Source organism: Triturus cristatus, chromosome 7, assembly GCF_964204655.1.
Source record: "Triturus cristatus chromosome 7, aTriCri1.1, whole genome shotgun sequence".
Lineage (NCBI taxonomy): Eukaryota > Metazoa > Chordata > Amphibia > Caudata > Salamandridae > Triturus > Triturus cristatus.
In genome coordinates, this window is record NC_140590.1 from 226,135,025 (window position 1) to 226,159,214 (window position 24,190).

The following is a 24,190-nucleotide window of genomic DNA, read 5'->3' on the forward strand; positions in this document are numbered from 1 at the left end:
ATGGTGTGGACAGATAGGTAAGCATACAGGCACATCTTCAGCAGCACAACAACAACATAAACAGAATCTTGCCCCAACCCCCTGTCTGAGCAGTCCCCTAATGCCCAGCCGTACAAATGCAACAAAAAATGAACATGCAAGAACAAACCAAACCACATCTCTTTAGTCCAACACGATATAGTGGGGATGGATAACCTGTAGGTCATGAGGGCCAGCACCTCAGCCCACCAAATGGCCCATGCCTGCATCCTGCTTTTTCTCAAATCCCCTGAGGTGCTCTCGACCATGGAGACCGGCAGAGAGCTTACCACCCATGAGAACCAAACAGTGTGTCAGCTGCATGCCATGTAACTCTGCACCGAGGGAGGCTACTGTTTCATTGTTGTCTGATAAGGTGTTAGAGGCGGGTGCAGATTGCTGCGCTGCAAAAGTGTTGTGACTGTGTTGCAGCACCTCTTCCACCACGTGTGCTTGTTCCTGAGCAGCCTGTTCAGTCAGGGGGTGGTTGCTTATCTTGCTGTTCCTCCTGCCGGCTGACCTTGGAGTCAAACATTTGCCAGTATCTGGTGCAGCCTCCGGCCATTCCACTAGTTCCTTGGCATGCAGCCAGGTCCAGGCACCCTCTGGAGTCGAGAAGAAGTAACTGGCATCCCCTTCAACCACCCAGTGTTTATCAGGCAACAAGAGTGCATACTTCAAACCTAATGTTCTCAACTGTTGCTTGACAGTCATGTAGGTCTTGAGCTTGTGTTGCACTTCAGTGGTAAAATCCAGTTAGGTTTTATCCCTCAAAGTGCCAAGGCCCCTTTGTCCAAAAGACCTAGAGGATCAAGTCTCAGTCCCTGAAGTTAAAGAGCATTGTAATTACAGTCTGAGGGCAAGCGCCTAGTGAGGGGGATGGATGCTCGGTAGGTGGGGGCCACGCTCAATGGTAAAAATATTTAGTATCTTCTCAGGCAACACAATTGACAGCAGCCAGTTCTCAGGGAAAAGTTCCATGTTAGGGCCCTCAACATGCTCCGGAAAACCCAAGAAGTGCACATTGTTGCACTCCGAGCACCCTCTTGCATCCTTCGCTCTCCGCTGTAGCGCAGAAATGTTCCTTATTCCCTGCAACAGTGACTGTAAATCATGCAGTGTGGAGTGCATCGTAATTAAGGTGGATTCCATATCATCCAGCCTTTCCACTAACTGCCAATGATCTGCACGAAGTAAGCCAGCATCCAAGGAAACAGCATCTAGGATGGTATAGGTGTCCACAATGTTCTGCAGAATCTGTTCAAACTGCCCGAAGTGCTTAATGAGTGTAGCTTCTAGACTGCACAGTACATCATCTCCTCCAACCAGTGCACCATCCTCGGACAAGGCAGCCCTATCGGTTGGGGAGGAGCTGCTTAGAGAGCCATGGTTCCAGGTCAGCACACGTTTGGGGGAACTACAGCACCAGGGTCCCAGATGGCTGGTCTCAATTCCCTGCAGCAGCACCCCAAGTCAATAACACCTCAGGATGCCAGCTGGTAAGGGGGCATCACTGGCCAAGTACCACTCCACAGCCCTTAAAGCAAAGCCCCTAGCAATGGAGTTGCCACGCCACTGATCTGCACAATCTGAAGGGACCAAGGCCTCACCTACGTAGCTAACGGCAGTTGCTGCACATCAGGAAATCAACATACATCATCTCACGCGGAGTTCCGGGCCACACCTTCCACCTAGGCCCCCACAGCCTGGTCGATGGGCCAGTTATCACAACATTCCTTCAGGGTCTCCAGTGCCTGCTGTAGGTAGAGGGAAGAGTTGTGTAGCCACTGCACCAGGGCCCAGCACAGTACCCAGTCCCAGGGCTTCAAAGCACTCTGCACCAAGGTTACATCTTGGGCTCCTGATGCCGCACTATTGTGCCGCCTATTCTGGTGGGGGCACCAGAGGGGGAGCAATGCTGCAATCAGCGACCACCAAGGCCCCTGGCAGAACGAAAGCTCCACAGATGAACGAAAGCTCCACAGACTCTGGGCTGCTGAACAGGCCTCAGTGATCTGGGTGCTCCATGTCATGGGCAGCATCCCGGCCCATTTAAGGAGAGTCCACCGGCAGGGGTACTCGATCTGCGGCCACCTTCAACCAAAGGTGTCACAGAGGACTGTAGGCCTTCTTGGCATACCCATCAAAGGCCGCATGCACAGCCTCACAGCACCAGGTGCAGTCTCGGAAAGCCGACCCGCCCTGCTCGACGGTGTGTAGCAGCAACCAGCAGGGTGCCCACACCCGCAGTCTTCATGTTGTCAAATGGGCGTGGGGCAAGCAGTCAGCATCTTGCCAGGCATTAACAAATGCATTCTTGAAGGATTATGGCAGATTATAGATGGGTGAAGGCCGGAGCTCAGGCTTTGAGGTATCCGAATTAATTAAGGAAAAGCTTGAACAGAGCTCCCCAATTATGGTCATGCTCTTGGATCGGTGTTTGGCCTTTGATACTGTTTCTCATGCCACCCTACTTGATAGAATGGAGAGAACTGGTATCAGAGACCAAGCTCTGCTTTGGCTTAAATCTTTCTTGTCAGATCTTTCTTAAGCAGTCTTCCTTCAACCTTTGACCTCTTTTTCCAAACCTCTGGTCTGTGGCGTTCCTCAGGGTTTGGCACTCAGCGACACCCTCTTTATTATCTACCTTGAGTCACTGGTGAAGCCCTCCTAGACTGTGGCGAAATAGCAGCCCCATCCTCCTTGACCTGTCAGCTGTCTTCTACACTGTCTCACACCACATCTTGCCAACAGACTCCACCAAATCGGAATCCAAGTAGACGCCCTCAAATCACCTCATACTTCACCAGAAAAACCCAGAGAATCCGACTCCCACCATTAACATCGGAACCCAAGTAGACCATCTGCAGCATCTCACAGGGATCGCCCCTTCGCCCCACCCTCTTTAACATGTACGTGACCCCCCTGGCAAACATCGTCGGATCGCATGAACTCAACATCATCTCATATGCCAACGACACCCAGCTCATCCTCTCGCCATCACAAGACCCCCTCCACCACCTTAACAGCTTACACAGATGTATGATGAATATCCTGAACTGGATGAAGGACAAAAGTTTCAAGCTCAACTCGGTCAAAATGGAAGTCCTCATCTCTGGGAACAACACCTCGCCATGGAAAGACACTTGGGGCCATATGTAGATAAATTATATTTACTGATTCATAAATACCGAATTTTACCGATTTGGTATTTATGAATCGGTAAATAGTATGTAGGTAAACAATCGGTAATTATTACCGATTCGGTAAATATCGGTATTTATGAATAGGTATTTACCGAATCGGTAATAATGCATCCCTTCCCATTCATTCCTATGGGCCTGGAGGCCCATAGGAATGAATGGGAAGCCATTTACTATTACCGATTCGGTAAATACCGAATCGGTAATAGGGGAAGCATATTCATGGGTGGCAGGGTGTCACATTGACACCCTGTTGCACCCGTGATTCGTGCATGTGTGCACATGTGGCGCACATACATGCCCTAAGAGCATGTATGTCTGCCACATGGCACTTTTAAATCAGCCAAATATAGCTTTTTGAAAGGTATTCGTTATTTATCATCAACCTGTAGTTGGTGGTAAATACCGAATCCTTACTAATGAAATTCACTCACTTGAGTGCTCCCTACATATGATTTAAGGATTCAGTAATTTACCGAATCTGTATTTTACCGATTCGGTATTTTACCGATCCCTTACCGATTCGGTAAATTACCGAATCCTTAAATCATGCCTCCTACATCTCAAATGCCTAAATACCGGTCGGTAATGGGATATTTACCGATTTTCGGCCGTTACCGACCGGTATTTAGGTACCTACATATGGCCCTTAGTGGCCTGCTGAACTTGGCCATTCCTCTGCCCCGACAGACCAAACCTGCAACCTCAGCATCATCTTGGACAGCAAGTTATCTATGCAGAAACAGGTAAACGCCTGCTTCCACACCCTATGCATGCTCCATAAGATCTTCAGGTGGCTCCCAATGGACTCCAGGAGGACCATCACTCAAGCCCTCATCACCAGCAGACTGGACTACTGTAACAATCTTTATGTAAGAATCACTTCACACCTCTTGAAGAGACTACAGACAATGCAAAATGCAAGACTCATGCTTGGCCTCCCCAGACAGCCTCACATCCCCTGCATGCCAAGAAGCTACACTGGCTTCCGATCCGAAAGAGATGCCAGTTCATAAAGTTGACCCACAGATACAAAGCCCTGCATGACGAATGACCAGCATACATCAATAAACTAATGACCTTCCACCAACCAACAAGACACCTGCGATCCGCCTCCCTTTTTCTCGCAGACACTCCCCTCCCCCGAATCACGATCCAACACGGAGGATGTTCCTTCTGTCACCTGGAGACCAAAACCTGTAATGACCTTCCCTTGCACCTCAGGAATGCTGCATCGCTCTGGGAGTTCAGAAAATAACTCAAGACATGGCTGTTTGAATTAACAGAGCACCACAATGCAGCTAGCAACTCCAGTGCTCTGAGACCCTCATGTGTGATTTGCCGCTCTTTACAAATCCTGATTGATTAATGGAGGGAAGCTGCCTGATATTGAACTCACAAAAAACTGAGATTCTCTTTTTTTGCACCAAGTCCTTTCTGGAGACTGGTCTTTGGTGGCCACATGACCTGGGTGAGGCTCACCCCCAGCACTGATGGCCAGTAACCTGGGGGTAAAATTAGATGTAAATCTTACTTTTGAGCTCCAAAGTAAGTTCCTATCCGATACTTGTTTGGCTACCCTCAGATCTTCTAGAAGAATTCTCCAAATCTTTACGGTGGACTCCCGAAACAAAATCATCCACGCCCTGGTTATGCCCTAACCAAATTACGCTAACAGTTTATATTTGGGTTTACCAGCTTTTTTAATCCAATGGCTCCAAATCATCCAGCGCTCCACCATACGCCTTATCATAAAGATCCCCGTGCTCGCCAGTGTCTCATCCCCTTTGTCATCTCCACTGGCTCCCTGTCATCAAGAGGGTCCTGTTTGAGGCACTCACTTTTGTCTTCAGAGCCTTCATTCATAAATGTTCTCTATATTTGAGGAGAAGACTCAAACCATACCTCCATTCCAGAGCTCTGAGATCTAACAACTTCAAATTGGTGGAATGTATTGCCAATCAGTTTGCGTTGGAGTCCCTCAGAATCGGTTTTTAGACTTGGGGCCCGATTTAGATCTCGGCAGACAGGCTACTCCATCGCAATGGTGACTGATATCCCATCCGCCGAAATATGAATCCCATAGGATATAATGGAATTTATATTTGAGCGGACGGGATATCCATCACCGTTGTGACGGAGTAACCCATCTGCTGAGATCTAAAGGAGGCCCTAAATCTTGAAACCCTAATCTTTGATACCTGATATTTGAGCTTGCCGTAACACCTCCCAGGAGGTAGATGTGCACCCTATAAATCCCATGAATTGAATTTAATTGAATAACATGTCTGTCTCCTCTTGGTCAGGACCCCGCCCCCAAAAATCAAAAATAATTCCTGTTCAACTGATTCCCTCTTACATTGTGGATTGATCTATATTTTGGCAACATAGGAGGTATCACAAGAATATTTTATAAATTTCCTTTTTTGTTAATATTTGACAAGATACTTTTCTCTTCCAGGTTGATGGGACAGCGGTCATCTTACCATCCCAGCTCAGTTCCTTAGGACGTATGTCCATGGTTGGACAATTGATAACAGTGGACACGGCTTTCTCGGTCAGAATTCAGTTTGGAGCCAGTACTTTAGTTGTTCGTGTCGGACCTGAGTATCAGAACCAACTACAAGGGCTGTGTGGAAACTATAATCAGGACAAGAGTGATGACAAACTTATGCAAAGCGGAATCATAGCACAGAGCGACGCAGAGTTTGGGAACTCCTTTAAAGTCGACATTAATATCCAAGGGTACGGAGCAATGAGTTACCTTAACCAAAGAAAAGTTAGGGCAGGCAACCTCTAAGGATTAAAAAGGTGGGACTTTGCCTTCCAAAATATGGTGATGCTATGAGGTTTACTAATGGACCAAACATCTGGATTCCTTTTGTTATGGTTATGCACGCTTAAGATGCTATTTTTCATGCTGAAAAGCAAATATCTTTTGCAGGCTTGGGTTAGAGAAATCTTTTGAAGTTAGGGGACTAAATTTGTTATAAATACATCTACAAACAGTTGCCAAAAATCGCCTACACCTTTTTTTTTTTTTTTGCTTTAGAATACATTTGTTTCATGAGAATTCACATGCAAGTGAGCTTCACATGTGATCCTCCGGCAAAGGTTGATTTTCACTTGATTTTTTATTCACTTAAGAAAAAACCTCGTTTGGTAGATTTTTGTTTTTTAACAATCACAGATTAGGCTAAACTCCACTCCTTACAACTTTGCACACCTGTTTGCAGTGTATTGCTCCCACCGAGATGAAAAAGATAGGGTACAATCCGATTCTCTGTTTATTCTCTTGATATGGTCTGCGAGCATCTTATGATTTGTGTCTTTTTTCTCCAGGTGCCAGGATGATAATAGAACTGATGAGTCCTGTCCAGATCTTGCAGCTATTGAGAGCCAATGTAGCATTATTTCAGACCCTTGGGGACCTTTTGCTGAATGCCACTGGCACACAGATCCAAGGGCGCACTACCTTTCTTGTGTGTACGACCTGTGCACATATGGCTTGACTAAGGATATGCTGTGCGCTGCCTCTTACGCCTATGAGGTGATCTGCCGCGCCCACGGTGTAACCGTACCTGATTGGAAAACCGAGATGAAATGCTGTAAGTGTCTGATTGCCATACATTGCAGGTTTGAAGGGTTGGAGATTGATGGTGGCCTGGTAGCAACTTTTTGTTCATTAAACGGCCGCTTGTTGTAGAACAGAGCTAGATAGATTGGGGCCACGAACGTCCTAAACTAATCCCAGATTATTTTGGACTATCTAGCATTATTTATGGTTTTGTTTTTATTAAAATGATAGAATAGGAACATTAAATGCACTCTGGATTTTTCAGCGTTCTAGAATTGGCGTTATCAGTATAGAGGAAAATGTAGAGTAGGCTGTATTCTTTCTTTTCATATAGATTTACCCAACTAACGTATTTACTGGATCTCTGGCAGTATTTGACCCTGTGATTACCTTTGAAACAGTAAAACCTATATCAAGAAGTGAAGGGTGAGAACTGAGTTTAATGAGCAGGAAGAAGTTATTTTTGAAGACGTTCCCCGTCAATCTCATAGTTTAACACGGCTTCAAGGCCCTATTGTGGCTGCCTCGAAGGGCTCATTAGTACATTTGTAGCCATTTTGGAAAGGTAAGAGGACGACTTTGCACCCTGGAAAAAGTCATTATTATGCTCAACTAGTTTGACAGAATGAAAGTTTCATGTGTTTTCTGTCCATCCAGTATAAATATATGAAATATCAAAGCAACACTTGATAGTGATCATATTATGTTCTCTAGCAGAGCACTGATGTACCCTTATAGTTTCTCTCTTCAGGAGTCAGGATCAGTGACAACCAAAAAGATCCAATGATTTAAGGGTGGGAGGAAATCTGAGGGCAAATTGTCAATGTTGTACCAGTTTTTGCCGGTAGGGTTTCTGTGAACAAATATCCGAATTTCTCTGTTTCCATCCACAGCATAAACAAAAACTGCAGTAATCACCACAGTCTCAAGTCCAGATAAGTTACAGGTTAAGGTATTAGTGTAAAACTCAGGCCTGGTCAAGCTGCAGCCACAATTCTTGCCTGGTTTGTTGTCGAGGGAAGTGAAGATTCTGTGAATTCTCCCAAGACTCTCTTCCGGTCAAAGGGGGTAGGCTGCGCTCTAGTTGATTTCCGACCCAGCCTATTTCAGGGCAGGCTGGGTCGGACACGTAGCAGGTGCACCGCCGGCACGCCGAAGGCGTGCCAAAGGCAACTCCGTCTGCAGCCGTCTGCGCCTGGACTGAGACTTGTGCCAGGAACCCAGGCTTTTTTTAGGGGAAATGAGAATAGAAATGTTATTTACACTAGGAAAGAGCTCTTAGATCTCCTCACTGCCTTTTTGTGGACCTGGAGGCCCCTGCTGATTTTCTGTCCTATTTTTGTCCCTCCTGTAATTTCCGTCTGCCTTATGTAGGCGCTGGCAGTGTGTTCGTAGAGAGTGATGCTTCTGTGTCCTCTCATCATGATGATGTACTTTTGGGTTTCCTCATTAACGCTAGATCCCTCATTAAAAATAAGATTGCTTTTAGGGACTTTGTCTCGTTTCGTAAGCCAGATCGGGTGTTGGTTACCGAGATTTGGGCAAGAGATAGTTCAGGTCCTGATCTTGTGGATGCAATTCCAGCTGGATATGCCCTAGCTAGATTTGACAGGGTAGGCAGAATGGGAGGGGGCCTGGGCATTCTTTACAAGGACGCTTATACCTGTCATACTGAGCCACTTACTACATCTTCGGATGCGTACCAAGCACTATATTTTTCAATAAAAATTCACCCAACTGAAAGTTTTATTGGTGTTGTTACTAATCGGCAACCCGGACCGCGATCATCATTTAGTCAGGATTTTAGCAATCTGTTAGAACCATATTTGGCAAAACCCAATCTCACCCTGTTGGGTGATTTTCATTTTCATTTGGATAAAGCCTCATGTAAAGATACTCAAACCCTCTTGTAAACTCTGGGTTGTTGTGGATTGTCACTGGTGGTCTTGAGACCCACCCATGTGGCAGGACATATATTAGATGGCATATTTTCTAACGATTTACGAGTCAACGTAGGAGAGCGTATAGTCCTCTCCTGGTCAGACCATTATACCATTTCTTTTAATTTCCAGATTTCGGTACCAGGTACTGTTCCCGCCAATAACAGCGTAACAGAGAAAAAGAGAAATCTTAACCTTATCAGTAAAAAGGCTCTTCTTAACTTTTTTATGGTTTAACTCTTTTTATTAGGAATACAGCCAAAGGATCAAGTGCAAATCACTAAAAAGCGATACATGGGCTACGCAGAGCCCTAGGATATGGCTTGGCAATTAAAGAGACAGGCAAAATAATAAAGATAAACAACCCCCCCCCCTTCAACCTCCCCCCACCCCGTCCACTGCAAGACAAAAATTGCGGCCTAAGTGTAGCGATGATAACAGCGGCAAAGCTTATGGGGTTATAATATCAGGTGTAGTGAGGCGCAAGTACCTGGGACATGTGAGTTCCCGAAACTCTTGACTTAAGATGGCCAGAAGTGGTTGCCAGAGCTCCCCGAACTTTGAGCCTTTCCCTGGTAGGGTAAGAGATATTTGTTCCATTCCCATCGTGTGCCATAGACGTTGGAGCCAGCCAGTGTGCTTGGGAACCCGGGATGTCTTCCAATGGAGTAGGATGTTTTGAATAGCCGAGCCCAACGCTATTGCAATCTGGCGTACCCTTACAGATTTGAGGGGGTAGGTCAAGGGGTTCGGCGCACCCAAAAGGACATATGCAGGGAGTCTGGGAAGTTCTGTGTCTAGGTGCCTATCTATTTCGTTCAAAATTTGAGACCAGTACTGCTGCAGTTGGGGACATTCCCAAAGTAGATGTACCATACTGCCCAGTGCCACGCAGCCCCTCCAGCACTCCGCGCTCTGTGTAGGGACAGTGCGATGTATGCGTTCCGGGGTATAGTACCAGTAAGTGACCAGTTTGTTGGGGGTGTCAGTGAGACCCATGTTGCTAACAGTGTGCCTGGACCTGTAGTACACCCCCTCCCATTCTTTACCGCTGAGTATACACCCCAGATCCCTCTCCCACCTTTTGCGACCAGTGTTGTATGTGTGCTTATAACGCGTGAGTAGCATCTTATTCAAAGTCAGTTTCTTATCGGATGAGCGTGTGATTAGCTATTTTTCATAGGGGGTGAGGTGTCTCTGCGCCTGTGGCCTTACGTCAGGGTGAAGTGCCCAATGTCGTACCTGCAGGTAATGGAGTCACTCAGACTCAGGAAGGCCATAATCAGACCTAAGCTGGGGAAAGAGAATCACCCCCTGCATGTCAAACAAATGACCCAGTGATCAGCATTCTGTGGCCCTCCAAAGTGGAAAGGCGGTCTCGGCCATCCCCGAGCTGAAATCTGGGTTGTCGTACAATGGAGTGAGAGGGGAAGGGAAGGTCGTCAGTCCATGTCGCCTGTTGGTCTGGTCCCATGTTGTTAAGGTAGTGCGTGTGATCTGGGAAGCATAAAGGTTAGGGGGCCTGTGCGGCTTGCTTAAGGAAAGGAATTTTCCTGAGGGAAGTTCCCGCTACTGCCCGGTCCTGAAACAACCAATGTTTCTCTGATTCAGTGCAGTTCCACTCGACCAGGTGATGCAGCAGTACAGCTTTGTTGTATAGTTGGATATCTGGGATCCAAAGTCCGCCTTGGTCAGGTGGGAGGGTGCTAACTAGTCTCTTCATTCGCGGTTTGCGACCTTGCCAGATAAAGGAGAGTTTCGCTTGTATGCGACATAGACAGCCAGTGGGCGGCTGTAGGGGAAGGGTCTAAAAAATATATAATATTTTGGGCAGGACTGTCATTTTGATAGAGGCGATCCGTCCAAGCCACGAAATTGGGTAATGCTTCCTCCGCTGTAAGTCAGAGCGTACCTGGGACTACAGCTTGGCGTAGTTAACTAATGCTGTTGATTGCAAAGTGGGCACCAAGAGGATCCCCAGATAGGGAACCATGTCCCCAGACCATTGGCTCAGCTGTTGATGTTGGAGACTCGCCAGCGCGGGCGGAGATAGGGAAAAATTAAGAACAGTCGATTTTGCAACATTAACTTTAAAGCCAGAAACCTTTGCAAAGGAGTCCAGCTTCTAGTAAAAGGCTCCTAGAGCTACCGCAGGGTCTGCCAGCATCTCAAGAACATTGTCCGCATATAGGCTAATAGTATGCATGTCGCCCCTGAAGCGAATACCCGTTATACGTGAATGAGCCCTGACTCTCTGTGCCAGGGGTTCCATAGACAGCGCAAAGAGCAGGGGTGACAGAGGGCACCCCTGTCTTGTGTCCCTGCTAATGGGAAAGGGGGCTGAGGTGTGTCCGTTGACCGGTACAGACACCGTAGGGGTGGGTGTGGTAACAGTTCAGGACAAGTGTCTTAATCTTTTAACCTTCGCCCGCCCGGATCAGTACCTGCTCTAGAAATGGCCAGTGGACCCCGTCAAAGGCCTTTTTGGCATCTATGGTAAGTAGTATGTAGTCCCTGGGGATTCTTGAAGCTTTTTCTATAAGGTGTAAGACCTTCTTGGTGTTATCACTTGTTTGCCTTTGAGGGATGAAGCCCGCCCGGTGAGGATCGACCAGGCCAGGCATGTAAGGAGCGAGCCTACTCGCTAGGATTCCAGTGTATAATTTCAAATCAATGTTCAAAAGAGAGATGGGATGATATGCTCCGCAGCTGGTTTTGTCTTTCCCTGGCTTGGGGATAACCATGATAGCCGCCTCAAGCATAGAGTGGGGTATCTCCCATGGAGATGCGAAGGAGTTATATAATCTTGTGAGGCGAGGAGCTAGGGTGGAGCAAAACTGTTTATAAAAAGCCTCAGTATATCCGTCGGGCCCAGGAGACTTGGATAATTTGAGTCGAGCTATGGCTGTTATGACCTCTTCTACCCGGATGTCGCCCTCCAAGTACTCTGCCTGTTTCGGAGTCAACATAGGGAGATGTGCCTGTGACAGGTAAGCGTCTACGTCATCAGTCTCTAACCGCTGTTGGGAGTATAAGTGGGCGTAAAAGTCCTAGAAGGTCTCACCGATAGTTGCATCATCTGTTGTCACCCTCCCCATGTTATCTCGGAGTTCCTGGACCCCCTGTTGTAGTCTAGTTTTGTGTAGTTTGTGGGACAATAGACGTCCGCATCTGTCGCCCCCCACGTAAAAGGCATGGCGCAGGCGCAGCGAGGCATATTCTGCCCTGTCTTGATCTATAGCCGCTAATTCCGCCCTAGCGGCCGTTAGCTGTCACCAGGTGTGAGGTGTATTTGCTTGAGTTCCCTCACCTTTTGCATCAGATCACGTTTGCGCCTGCGTTCTGCATTATATGCCGTGGCGATAGCGATAAGATCGCCTCTAATCACCGCTTTGAGTTCTTCCCATCAGGTGGAAAGGTCAGTGTCTGAGTTGTCTCTGTGCAGTAAATAGTTGTCTATTGCTCATTTTACCTGATCTACCATGTCCGCGCGCTGCAGGAGAGTATCCCTAAGGCGCCAGTGTCGGGTAGGTCATTGGACCAGAGGCAGGGTCAAAGTGACCACTACTGGAGCATGATCTGAGAGCGATGCCTCGAGAATGTCGACCGCCGATGTGATATCACGTAGCTCCAAAGAGCCCAGCAAATAGTCAAGTCTGGCGTAAGTCTTATGGGCGCTGGAATAGTATGTATAAGGTGGAAGTGTTGGTTCTGTCAAAGATCTACTAGGCAAGTTCCGATAATCGGGTCAGACCTGCCTGGGAGAGTGCGCCAACCTGGCTGAAGCATTGGGCCGACCTATCTAACGCGTTATCAAATACAAGGTTACGGTTTCCCCCGAGGAGGATCATGCGCGCGTTGGTAGCAGTGGCCTCAGTGAGAGCCTCATGGAAGAACCGCTCCTGTCCTTCGTTAGGCGCGTATATAGACCCAACAACCATTGCCCCCCAATCGCCAATTGGTAGGAAAGGAACCTGCCCTTCATTTCAGCCTCCTTGTGTACCACCCTCCCGCTAAAGGCCCGTGAGACCCATATTGCAACCCCAGCTGTTTTCAAAGGGCTAGATGAGATGAATTGAGTGGAAAATTTACGAGACTTGAGGCGGTGGCAGTCCCTGGAGAGCAGGTGCGTCTCCTGCAGTAAGCAAATGTCAGCTTCGGTACTCTCCAGATAGGAAAGGACCGCCCTGCACTTCATAGGGTTATTCAATCCCCTCACATTAAGCGTGAGGACTTTGAGGTTGTTTAGAGGCATCTAATGCTCAGGGGGACAGGACTGCCTTGTTGGACCGGGGCTTAGGTCAGTTAGCCGGGCTAGCGCTTGAGTGTGAAAGGGAGCCCGTGGAGTGACTCCCGCTCGGTGTGTGCCAAGAAGCAGTGGACGTGGAACCCACAAAACATGAAACCCAAAAGAAACAGACTGAACAAATAAAGAAAAATGATCAAAGATCAGTCCGTCATCCAAGGACGAGCGGCAAAAGGTTTTCTGGGGGTCCATAGTGTGGTCAAGCGTGTCCCCCCCGCCTCCCACTGCAATGAAGGCCTCCGGAAGGGCCTCCAGCACCGCCTGTTGACTTTGCGTAATCTTTGCTGGGTCTGGCCGTTTAGTGCAACGCAGGCGCCCATGCTGTCGCCATCCCTGCTGTGTGTCTACTGTAGCTGGGCCCGGGCCCTGGGCCCCGTCCTCGGGAATAGTGACTCCTAGTAGCCGTCTGGCCTCCGAAAGGGAGCGAAGCTGATACAATTTGCCATCCAGGCGGAAGATGAGTTGGAACGGGTGCCCCAAGAGTATGATATATCACGTTGGAGCAGGTAGGAGGTGATAGGCCGGAAAGTCTTGCGCATCTGCAGGGTGAGCGCCACGAGGTTCTGATACAGGACTGGAGACTGGTCACGAAAGGTGATCAGGTCCATGGATCTAGCCTTGCGGAGGATGTCTTCCTTTGTGCAAAAGTCCTGAATGCAGACCAGAAAGGGGCGTAACACAGGCCCCCACAGCCCCCGTAGGGTGTGGGGGCCCGAGCTGCAGGGGGCCCCCACAGCACAATACTCTGGCCCAAGAGCTCAGATTAGATCTGGAGTGGGGGCCCCTCCGTGTAAGTGGCAGGGGGAGCCCCTCAACTGTCGCTACGCCACTGAGACCAGGATGTCAGCAGCCAAAGCTTTATCAGCACAAGGTGGACCCACCCTATGAGCTCTAACATTTTAATGTCTGTGTTGGGAGGGTTACCCAGAATGTGATTAAAAAGCTCCCTTGCATAGCTAAATAAGTTGCCAGCTTGCTCATTAGTTGGTACTCCTTGGATTCGAATGTTGTGCATGCGAGAACGGTTTTCATGGTCCTCTAGGTGAGTTTGCAGGTCCACTTGCTGGTAATGAATGTTGATGATCTCCTTTATTCTAACGACTCTGCACCGACGGAGGAGTTACCTAAGCTTCTCACTCCTCCCCCGTCTCCAGAACTTACAGAGCACTTGTTAGGGGGGATTACTTCCGGGTCCCCGATGGAGCCATAACCTTTGAAGATCCTGAAAATAGGAAGGGAAGCTATTGTCCCCAACCTTACCTTAGCACTTAATACAGCTATTTCAGTGGGACCGTACCCCATCCCCTGGAAGACTGCAGTGGTTAAACCATCTCTGGATTCAGCGGAACTAAAGAATTATCGCCCAATCTCCCTGTTACCAGTTCCAGACAAAATTTAAATATTTGATTCCTCACCTCATTTCTACTTAAGGGAGTACCAGCTGCTTGATGGCTCGTAGCATGGCTTTAGAGGTGAACATAGTACGGAGACAGCGCTAACCTCGGTATTTGACAACATTAGTCTTCAGGTTGATGCAGGATACGCCACACTGTTGGTTCTCCTTGACCTGGCCGTATACTTTGATACCTTATCTCCTTCGAGACTGGTGGAACAGCTCAAGGAGATAGGGATTGGGGGCATGGCCCTCAAGCTACTTACCTACCTTCCTCTCTGATTGTGCTCAGAATGTAAAAATGGGTCAATTCTACTCGGCCCCTAATCATCTGGTATGTGGAGTCCCGCAAGGCTCCTGTATGAACCCGACCCTTTTTAATATCTATGTCGCTCCACTGGCAAGGGTTGTAAAATCATTTGGACTGGAGGTACTGTTGACATGCAAATTATGGTGTCTATTACTCACAGCATTAGGGAATCTGCTACGAATTTTAAAAATTGCATGCAGGCGGTCTCCCCTTGGATGGTTGAGACTTACCTCAAACTCAAGGGGGGAAAAACAGAGGTCCTGATCTTTGGAAACCAGCAGAACATCTGGTCTAGTGACTGGTGGCCAGATACGTTTGGTTGCTGTCCACACCCTGTATCCCATGGTAAGAATCTAGGGGTCATAGTGGACAACTCTCTCTCTTTGACTCAGCTGATTAATAGAACGGTTTCCACATGTTTTGGTATCATTAGGATTCTCAGGAAAATCTCCCCTTTCCTCTCTCTTGCCTACCGAAAGCAGGCGGTGATTGCCTTAGTGAATTCCAGACTGGACTATTTATTGGGCATTGACAAGAGCCTGGTTCGTCGTCTGCAGCTTGTGCAGAACAGTTTATATATACCTGTGCAAATAAAGGGTTCCCTATTTTTGAACTGTTTTTGTTTATTGTGTGGTTTGTGTTTTATTATGTGCAGTTTCATCATCGGATTTTAACATTGGTGTGGATTATGCTAGGTGCTGTATTTTATATCAGATATATGAATTTTATTTGATCACTTTTCATGCATTAAGATTTTATTTATACTCTGAAGATAAAAAATAACATTGTGTCTAAGGCTACATCTCGATTTGGGGTATATATCTAGACATTGATTCTTGCAGATTGGATGCTACATATGAATGTATGTCTTGGATGCTACATATAAATGCATGTTTTACAAGTAGAATGTGGAAGTGAGTGGTATTGTTGATACTATTTGGTTTCTCCAGGGGAAGCTCTAATTCTCTACTGGTTTACAGTGCCATGTTCCCTTGGACAGTAGGGCCACCTCTCCAGTTTAATCACTAGAGTATCCACAGGTCCAGAAGACTACTGAATTGGTGTCTGAGATCCAGTTCTTATACCCAGTGGAGCTTATGAAGTGGGCAGACTTCAAAGATATGCCTTTGTAGTGCACAAATGTCCTTCCCCTTCTGCTGCGGCTCCAGACTCACTACAGGGGGTTATTCAGCCCTTTGAGTATGGACAGGACACAACCTATTCAGCTGTAAGTGAGGCTGTGCCCAGCTCCTCCCTCCCATCCTGCCCAGGATGGCCCAATAGGACACAGATGGCCCAATCAACTCACATCTGAGCTCCCTTTGTGTGCAGCTGTCTAAGGGGAATACACAAAACTGCCCCACACCACAGATAAGTGAGCAGTGTCAGGCAGCAGGCACCAAATGACTAAAGCAAGAAAGTGACAACCTTTCTAAGAGTGGCATTTTTGGAATTTCAACACCAAACTCAAAGTCTACCTCTTCCAGTTTGTGGATTACATTTATAAGCTGTAATAAGGTAATCTCACCGTTGACCTATGGAAGAGATAGGACTTGCAGTGGTGAAAAACAGGCCTCTTTAAAATTATACTGCACCCTGCCCTTGGGACTGCCTAAGGCCTGCGTTTGGGGTGATCTATATGTGTTCAACAATTCTTAACAATACATACACAGAAACTGGTAAACATTAGGGGTACCAGGTAAAAATGCCGAACAGCCATAGTGATAACCAGTTTTAACAGTGGCTTTCATGAGAAGTGACACTGAGCCACCATAACAGCATACAGCCAGAGTCACACCCAGCCACAACAATATTATATATTCATAGTGACACACAGGTGCATTAATGGCATAGAGCAACAGTGATACCCAGACAAAACAACACCGGATAGCCTCAGCTACACCCAGCCACTGTGATTGCATACAGCCACACTGACATCCAGTCAAGCCAATACCTGACAGCCAAAGCTATACCCAGCCGCAACAATGACATGCAGCCATATTCACGTCTGGCTACAGTAATGGCATGCCACCACAGCGATACCCAGCAACTTAATGGCAAACTATCCACAGTGCCACCCATCCACAACAATATTATACCACCTCAGTGACACCCAGTAACAGCAGTCATACAGCCACAGTGACCGCCCTCCACAACAATAGCATATAGCCTCAGAGATACCCACCCACAACATTAATATCCCACCTCAGTAACACCCGGCCACATCAATACCATATTGATGCAGTAACACCCAGTCACAACAATGCAAAACAGCCACAGTGACACTAGCCACACCAATGCCAAAGATTCACAGTGACACCCAGCCACAAAAAAGGCATAGCAACCCATTGGCACCCTGTTGGAAATGACTCTTTTTGCAGGGTTATCCGCAAACTTTTTGCTTCTTCCTCCTTTGTTTTTCCTGACCTGTGGTTGTTGGCTAGAGGACTCTAGCACTGATTAGCAGTGGTAAAGTGCCCAAAGTGCATATGCTCTCTGTTAAATTGATATGATGATTGGTTATCCATGATTGGCATATTTGTTTTACCTGTAAGGTCCATAGTAAAGGGCACTGAGTGTGCCGAGACTGCTAATTCAAATGCTACTAGTGGGCCTTCAGCACTGATTGTGCCACCCACGTGAGTAGCCCTAAAATGGTGTCTCGGGCCCGGCACCGCAGTGCCTGTGTGCAGTTTCTAACTGCCATGCTGTCCTGGCCAGTGTACACACTTGCCAGGCCTGACCCTTCCCTTTTCTTACACATTGGACACCCCTATGGTAGGCCCAAGGTACCCCCCTGGGCAGGGTGCAGTGTATGTGAAAGGTAGGACATGTACTAGTGTGGGTGACATGTCCTGATAGTGAAATACTGCCAATTTAGTTTTCCCTTTTGAAAGGCTATCTGGCATATAGGTTAGAATGGGGAATGCTGTGTATCAAATTTACCTGCATATCTTCCCATAGCGGCAAGATAGACATATGGAGTCTGGTATTCCTGAACTCAGAATTTGATAACGCATCTTTTAGGAAAGATGGTTCTTAAATTTCTTGTTGTAAAATAGCACTTTTAAAAAGTGGCTATTTTCCTGTTCAACCTTTCTGTGTGCCTCTGCCTATTTTTGTATTGACTGTCTGGTTTGTGAGTGACAGGGGCTGGGGGTGGCCGCAGGGGACTGGGTGAGTCAGCACGAGGCTGAATAGACCTATCTGCACTTAGAGTGGTGGGAGGAGTTGCACCTAGGGCCTGAATAGGGCTGTGCCTGCCGTCCTTAATGCTGGCTCCACCTCCTGCAGTGTGTCTGATGGCCCTGGCTTCCCCTCACAAAGAAAGAAGACATGCCCTGGCAGAGGACACCTAGAACTGGTTTGGACTGGATCCTGGACCCCGCACACATGTAAGAACAAAGACTTTTGGGGTATAAGTAGCTGTGCTGAAACCCCAGTAAAATTAGACTACTTTGGAACCAATGAGGAACCTCTGCCCAAGAAGATCACTTGAAGAAACGGAGGAGATTTACTGCCCTTGCTGTGTGTGCTGGTGCTGGCCTGCAGTGGGCTGATTCTGCTGAGGGCGAGACTAAAGGACTTTGCTGTGTGCTGTGTCCTAAGAGTCTCCAAGGGCCTGAGGAGAACTGGTCTCCTGTTTGCAACTCAGGGACACAAAAGTTGCAGAAGAAATCCGCTTGTGAATGAACAGTGCATGTGGCTGCGCACCGGCTGTGGCCCCGTGAACTTTGCCCTGCCTGCCCGTGTTATAATTCACTTGGTGTGCTTGTTGACACACAACAGGGCTCTGGGCGAGATGTGATGTGCCCCCATCGCGAGTCCCTGCCGGATTGTCTTGGTGATCGAGAGTTCCTGCCAGGGCACCTCCCGAGACGAAGACTCAGGGGTTAACATCACCGCCGCTGGCCCGGTACCAGAAAGGACAGAGGTGCTGAGTGCGGAAAAATCACCGCCGCCGGCCCGGGACTCGGGACACTGTATTTGCTTTCCCGCTGACGTCGGGGAAGAGCCGTGCTGGGATTGGATGCAGCGTGAGGCATTGCCTAGCAACCAGCGGCTCGTCAGCTACGAGAGCCATGCCGGCCCAGGAAGTACGGAGTGTCCCGGGGAGCCGCTGCGGCGTGATCGGCGATCCGACAGAGACCGCGCACCCAGGTGACAGCCCCCACCAGTTGGCAGAGTGGAGGAGGGTTACCATTGGGGACAGGGAGCACGAGTCTGGGGTGCGATCACAGCGCTCTGTGTACAAGTACTTGGGGACCTTGTGGTGGAGCCCTTTACTCCCCGGTTGCTTTGAAACTGACTTCCTCATTTCTTAGAAGCAGCGCAGACCACAGTAAAGCAGTCCGGGCTATGCGCACATAAGGAGAGGGTGATTTTAGAGCTGGCAGTAACGACACGCACTCGTGCCTGGTGACAAGGGGAGTTTGGCAGTGCAGGAGGGAGCGCAATCTTTCTGTCAAGTGTGGTGATTATTCCTCCACGTTGGGGACAGCGTTAACAGCCAAATTAACTATTACAGTTCCGCTATGGTTACAACAGCCACTTCCACACGCAAGAGACAGGCTCCCAGTCAAACTGAGCTTACAAGTGACCCCTTTTTCATGTTCACAGAAAACGCTTTTATACGACAAAGGACAGTGCTACAAGTAAACTGTCTGTGAGAAGATAGACAGCATCACAAGAGAGCCATTGATTTTTGAAGTGACTTTATTGATATGTTGGTTTGCTGACATTTTTGATCTGACCTAAGAAATATAAAGATATTTATATTTTTTTATAACCTGTGTGGTGTACGTTTGTGGTGGGTCACTATATTACTGTGAGTGTTGGTGCAAATACTTTATGAATTGCCTTGGGGATAAGCCTGTCTGCTCGTGCCAAGCTACCGAGGGGGTGAGCAGGGGTTATCAACAGTGTGTACCCCCTTACCCTGACTAGAAGCAAGGGTCCCTATTCAATCAATCAATCAGAGTACTTGTAAAGTGCGCTACTTACCCGTGAGGGTCCCAAGGCGCTGAGGGGATGGGGGGGTGCTGCTACTGCTCAAAGAGCGAGGTCTTGAGGAGTCTTCTGAAGGCCAGTAGGTCTTGGGTCTGCCATAGGTGGGTGGGGAGGGTGTTCCAGGTCTTGGCGGCGAAGTAGAAGGATCTGCCGCCGTAGGTCGTTCGTTGGATGCGGGGGACGAGGGCGAGGCTGCCGGAGCGGAGCTGGCGGGTGGGGGTGTAGAAGCTGAGTCTGCTGTTCAGGTAGGCTGGTCCAGTGTTGTGGAGTGCTTTGTGTGCATGGGTGAGGAGCTTGAAGGTGATCCTCTTGTCGACGGGGAGCCAGTGTAGGTCTCTCAGGTGGGGGGTGATGTAGCTGCGGAGGGGTACGTTGACGATCAGTCGGGCGGAGGCGTTTTGGATGCGTTGTAGTTGTCGTAGGTGTTTGGCTGGGATTCCTGCGTAGAGTGCGTTGCCGTAGTCCAGTCTGCTGCTGACGAGGGCCTGTGTCACCGTTCTTCTTGTTTCGGTCGGGATCCACTTGTAGATCCTGCGGAGCATGTGGAGGGTGTTGTAGTAGGAAGAGGAGACGGCGTTGACCTGCTTACACATGGAGAGGGAGGAGTCGAGGATGAATCCTAGATTGCGTGCATGGTCGGTGGGTGTTGGTGCTGTTCCCAGTGTGGTCGGACACCAGGAGTTGTCCCAGGCTGAGGGGGTGGGTCCGAGGATGAGGACTTCCATCTTGTCCGAGTTCAGCTTCAGACGGCTGCTCCTCATCCAGTCGGCGACGGCCTTCATTCCCTCGTGGAGGTTGGTTTTGGGTGTGTGTGGGTCCTTGGTGAGGAAGAGGATGAGCTGGGTGTTGTTGGCATAGGAGATGATGTTGAGGTCGTGAAGGCGGGCCACTTGTGCGAGGGGGGCCATGTAGACGTTGAACAGCGTTGGGCTGAGGACAAAGATACTTACCTCTGCCAACTAGAGACCCCCAGTTCTAACACACCCTGTAACAGCAATGGCATAGAGCTATCATGACACCCACCACAGCAATTACATGTTATCACAATAACATCCAACTAAAACAATGGCGTACAACAACGGTGATACCCTGTAGCAGCAATGGCAGACAGCCACAGTGAAACCCATTCACAATGGTCTTTGGCAACATTGAGAGAGTGTTCTCTTCACACATGACCAGAAACTCATGCAGACCACCTGACACTCGTCTAATGTTACAATCTGCCCAAGTAGTCACATTTTTTAATACTTTTTAGGGAACACATGTCAGTCTGGTAAGGAGTTACCCAGCTAAGACTATATGTTTGAAATGAAATGAAGACGGATACTCAGATATTAATAATGTAACAACCCAAACTCAAACGATCCACTGTGCTTGTAACTTTCAGATTTCAATCTCGTCTGCGAAGGCAGTAACAGCTGCTTGTCCTTCTCGAGATCATTTCTGAGTGCCAACGGGATCCCAGCTGAAACTCTTCACCTGGAGGATCCCAGTTGTCTTGGGACACTGGTGGATGATCGAATCGTCTTCCCTTTTGGCAACATATCGAAGAGGTGTGGAAGTCAAGTGAAGGTAAATGAATCAGCCAAGGCAAATTTGCTACCATTTACCTGGGAATTTATGGCAATCAAAAGATTGATAGGATCAACAATGAATAGCTAGGCTGTAAATATGCTGTGCTTATTGTAGAAGCTGTGACGGTAGTGTCAGAATCAAGAAGAATTTCAAATACATCTAGATTTTAGTGATGCATATTTCAGTACTGGGTTAACTAAAATGCTATCCAACGCATTAAATCCTTATCTACACTAAGCTTTTCTTTTGCAAAAAGCCACACTTCTTTCTGCCATTAGTTAGAATTTGCAGCAACCACGCTAGAATTACCCCACACCTCTGCACAAACTTGTAATTGGCTACACGCACAATCACATACAATGGAACACACTCAAGCACAGGCATACACACAGAGGTCTTATACCTTAACTGTTCCCTCGCCATCATCGTTACTTGGGGCACCCACTGACTAATGCTGCGATTTCATAGTATATCCTCACTGTTAGTAGAAGTGGCATAGCTTTTGACGCCCGTTGTGGTAGGGCGTTTGCCACGCCGCAATGCCAGTTGGTGAGAGTGGGGCAGTGTCGGCGACGGTCCGTGCATTTGCCATCCGTGAGGGCTGCAGGTAGGGGGGGCTCTGCCGCACCCAAAACTTGTGATGCCCGGGGCGGACTGCCCCCCCCTTGCTACGCCACTGGTTACTAGAAATATGAATTACCTTTTTTTTTTACATGAATCAACGTTTTGATCTTTCAGGTCAACAGCACTCATGCTGTCTATACAAATGCAGTTGAAGGCCACTACATCCAACAGCAAGGGTCAATAATTCTTCAAGATAAACAAATTCACATTGACTTTGCCTGTGCCTATCCACTCAGTACTAACTTGTCCTTCCTCTGGGCCATTCACGTTGTGCCAAGGTAAGTGTTTCTTACTCTTACTCTTACTAGACATTGTTTGAGTATAGTTTAGTTGGTGCTTCTAGCTACTGTATAAGCTATCATGCTATTACTTGTCAACCTTATGGGAATCTGTATAGCTTTATTGAAGATTAGGCATCTGATTTTTACCCTTTATAATTTTTCTGATGACAATACACCTAGTACTTTAGAAGTAGCAACGGATTCCTTGCCACTCAATTCTTCGCTGTTATGCATGGTTGCCTGTGCTTATTATGCTCCCTCTGCATCATGCTACATATTCTGTAAAAGATGCAACGCATTTCTTATTATCCGTTATATCTCAGCCAGTTTCACAGGTGAGCATAATTTATATTGTGTAAGCTCCTTTTTAATTTGCTCCTTAACACGTGGACATAAGAAATCATTGTGAATCAAGTCCTGATAGTTCACTGATAAGTCAGCCACGAAAGCTTCAAATATTGGGGGAAAACAGACGCAAACTATTTTTGCTCCCGTTTTATACTTCTTTGTACCACTGGTGTGATGGTTGCCTGTTGGTTGTGGACGTGGTTTTCTTACTCACCTAGTTTTTCACCACCAATATTGCCTTGTCCTCTTCATTGATATGTTGCTGTTTTTACCAGTGTGGTCAACATCTCATTGCCAAATGGCGAAGGACACCTGGAGGCATCTCTCACTCTGTATAAAGATTCTAACTACAACCAGCTCATCTCAGTGTGCCCTGTGATCCTCACCATCCATGAACGGGTCTACGTTTCTATTGAGGGGACCGATGTTGATACCACCCTGTGGGTGCTGCAGTTAAGAACCTGTTGGGCAACTCCAACAATTGACCCTGCCTCTACCACACGATGGGATCTCATCAGAAACGGGTATGTTTTCAGATAAGAAAGGATTTGGTCTTGCAAAAGTAATATTTTATCTAAATTTGTACTTTCTCTATTGGACACTGTCATTTTCAAAGCATTTGTTGGGATGTTCTTTTAGCGTAGTTAAACCTATATTATCTCTGTCCCCTCTTTCTCTTGTTATTTTGTCCCCATTGTCTCTTTGTTTATTTCTCTCTCTCTCTCTCTTTCTTTCAATCTTCCACTCCTCCATCCTTGACCCGTCTCTCCATCTTTCTCTTCCTGTATCTCCCTGTCGCTCTCTTTCAGTGGCCATTGTACAATATTTAATTTCCACCACATAAAGTTTCTTTCTCAGCTTTCTTCTTACGGAGATGCAGTTGTGGTTATGTTTAATACGTGGACAAGGTAGGTCATAACAATTATGATGTGTGCAGCTAATTTGCACCTAAGTATGCTACTTAAGTATTTACAGAGATTGTGCCCTTATCACTATTATTTTGACTGCAATTGAGAAGCACTCCTACATCACAGCTACATAACAGAAGGAGGTAGACCAAATGGACAAAATGGACCTTGTTCTAGCCAAATATACAATTAATCTAATCATGTGAATAGGATTTTTCCAAAAGGGAGATCCAAAGTACATGAATATTACTAATTTTAGACCTTACCTGTCAGTGGCCCACATGTCCAACAGGGACATATCTTTATCAATCAAATGAACTAATTGGATATTGACAGATATTGTCGAAGTTTTGATTATACTCCCTTTTACCTCACGGATTACGCTTCCCAATGTGCTCCTGACGTACCAGCTTTTGGAATCTTTAAACAAATGTAGACTCATATTGGACAACATTCATGTATTTGCATGCTAAGAGTAAAAGGACATAGCGAATAAAATATTAGACATTCAAGGTGTATAAAGCATTTTAACACAATTATGGGAGTAGTCATATTAACGCTAATCCTAGGCGAAGGCAAGGAAACATTCAAGAAGAAATCTGTAACCTTGTTTCAGTTATTTTACCATACAGCAAAGATGAAATGTCTGAAACTGTAAACATATTACTGTATACCTTTATGTATGTCAAAGTGTAGA

The 24,190-nt window shown here is 47.3% G+C and overlaps 1 protein-coding gene across 1 annotated transcript in view; it reads left to right on the plus strand.

The window, feature by feature from the left end:
• The window catches only part of LOC146809271 (alpha-tectorin-like), a 324,857-nt gene that overhangs the window by 285,896 nt on the left and 14,771 nt on the right, over positions 1–24,190 (plus strand). Inside the window, exons 24-28 of the mRNA XM_085616088.1 lie at positions 5,683–5,966; positions 6,564–6,829; positions 21,145–21,329; positions 22,071–22,234; positions 22,861–23,109. Of these exons, the coding sequence (XP_085472214.1) occupies positions 5,683–5,966; positions 6,564–6,829; positions 21,145–21,329; positions 22,071–22,234; positions 22,861–23,109 (1,148 nt within the window). The remainder of the gene's footprint in view (positions 1–5,682; positions 5,967–6,563; positions 6,830–21,144; positions 21,330–22,070; positions 22,235–22,860; positions 23,110–24,190) is intronic.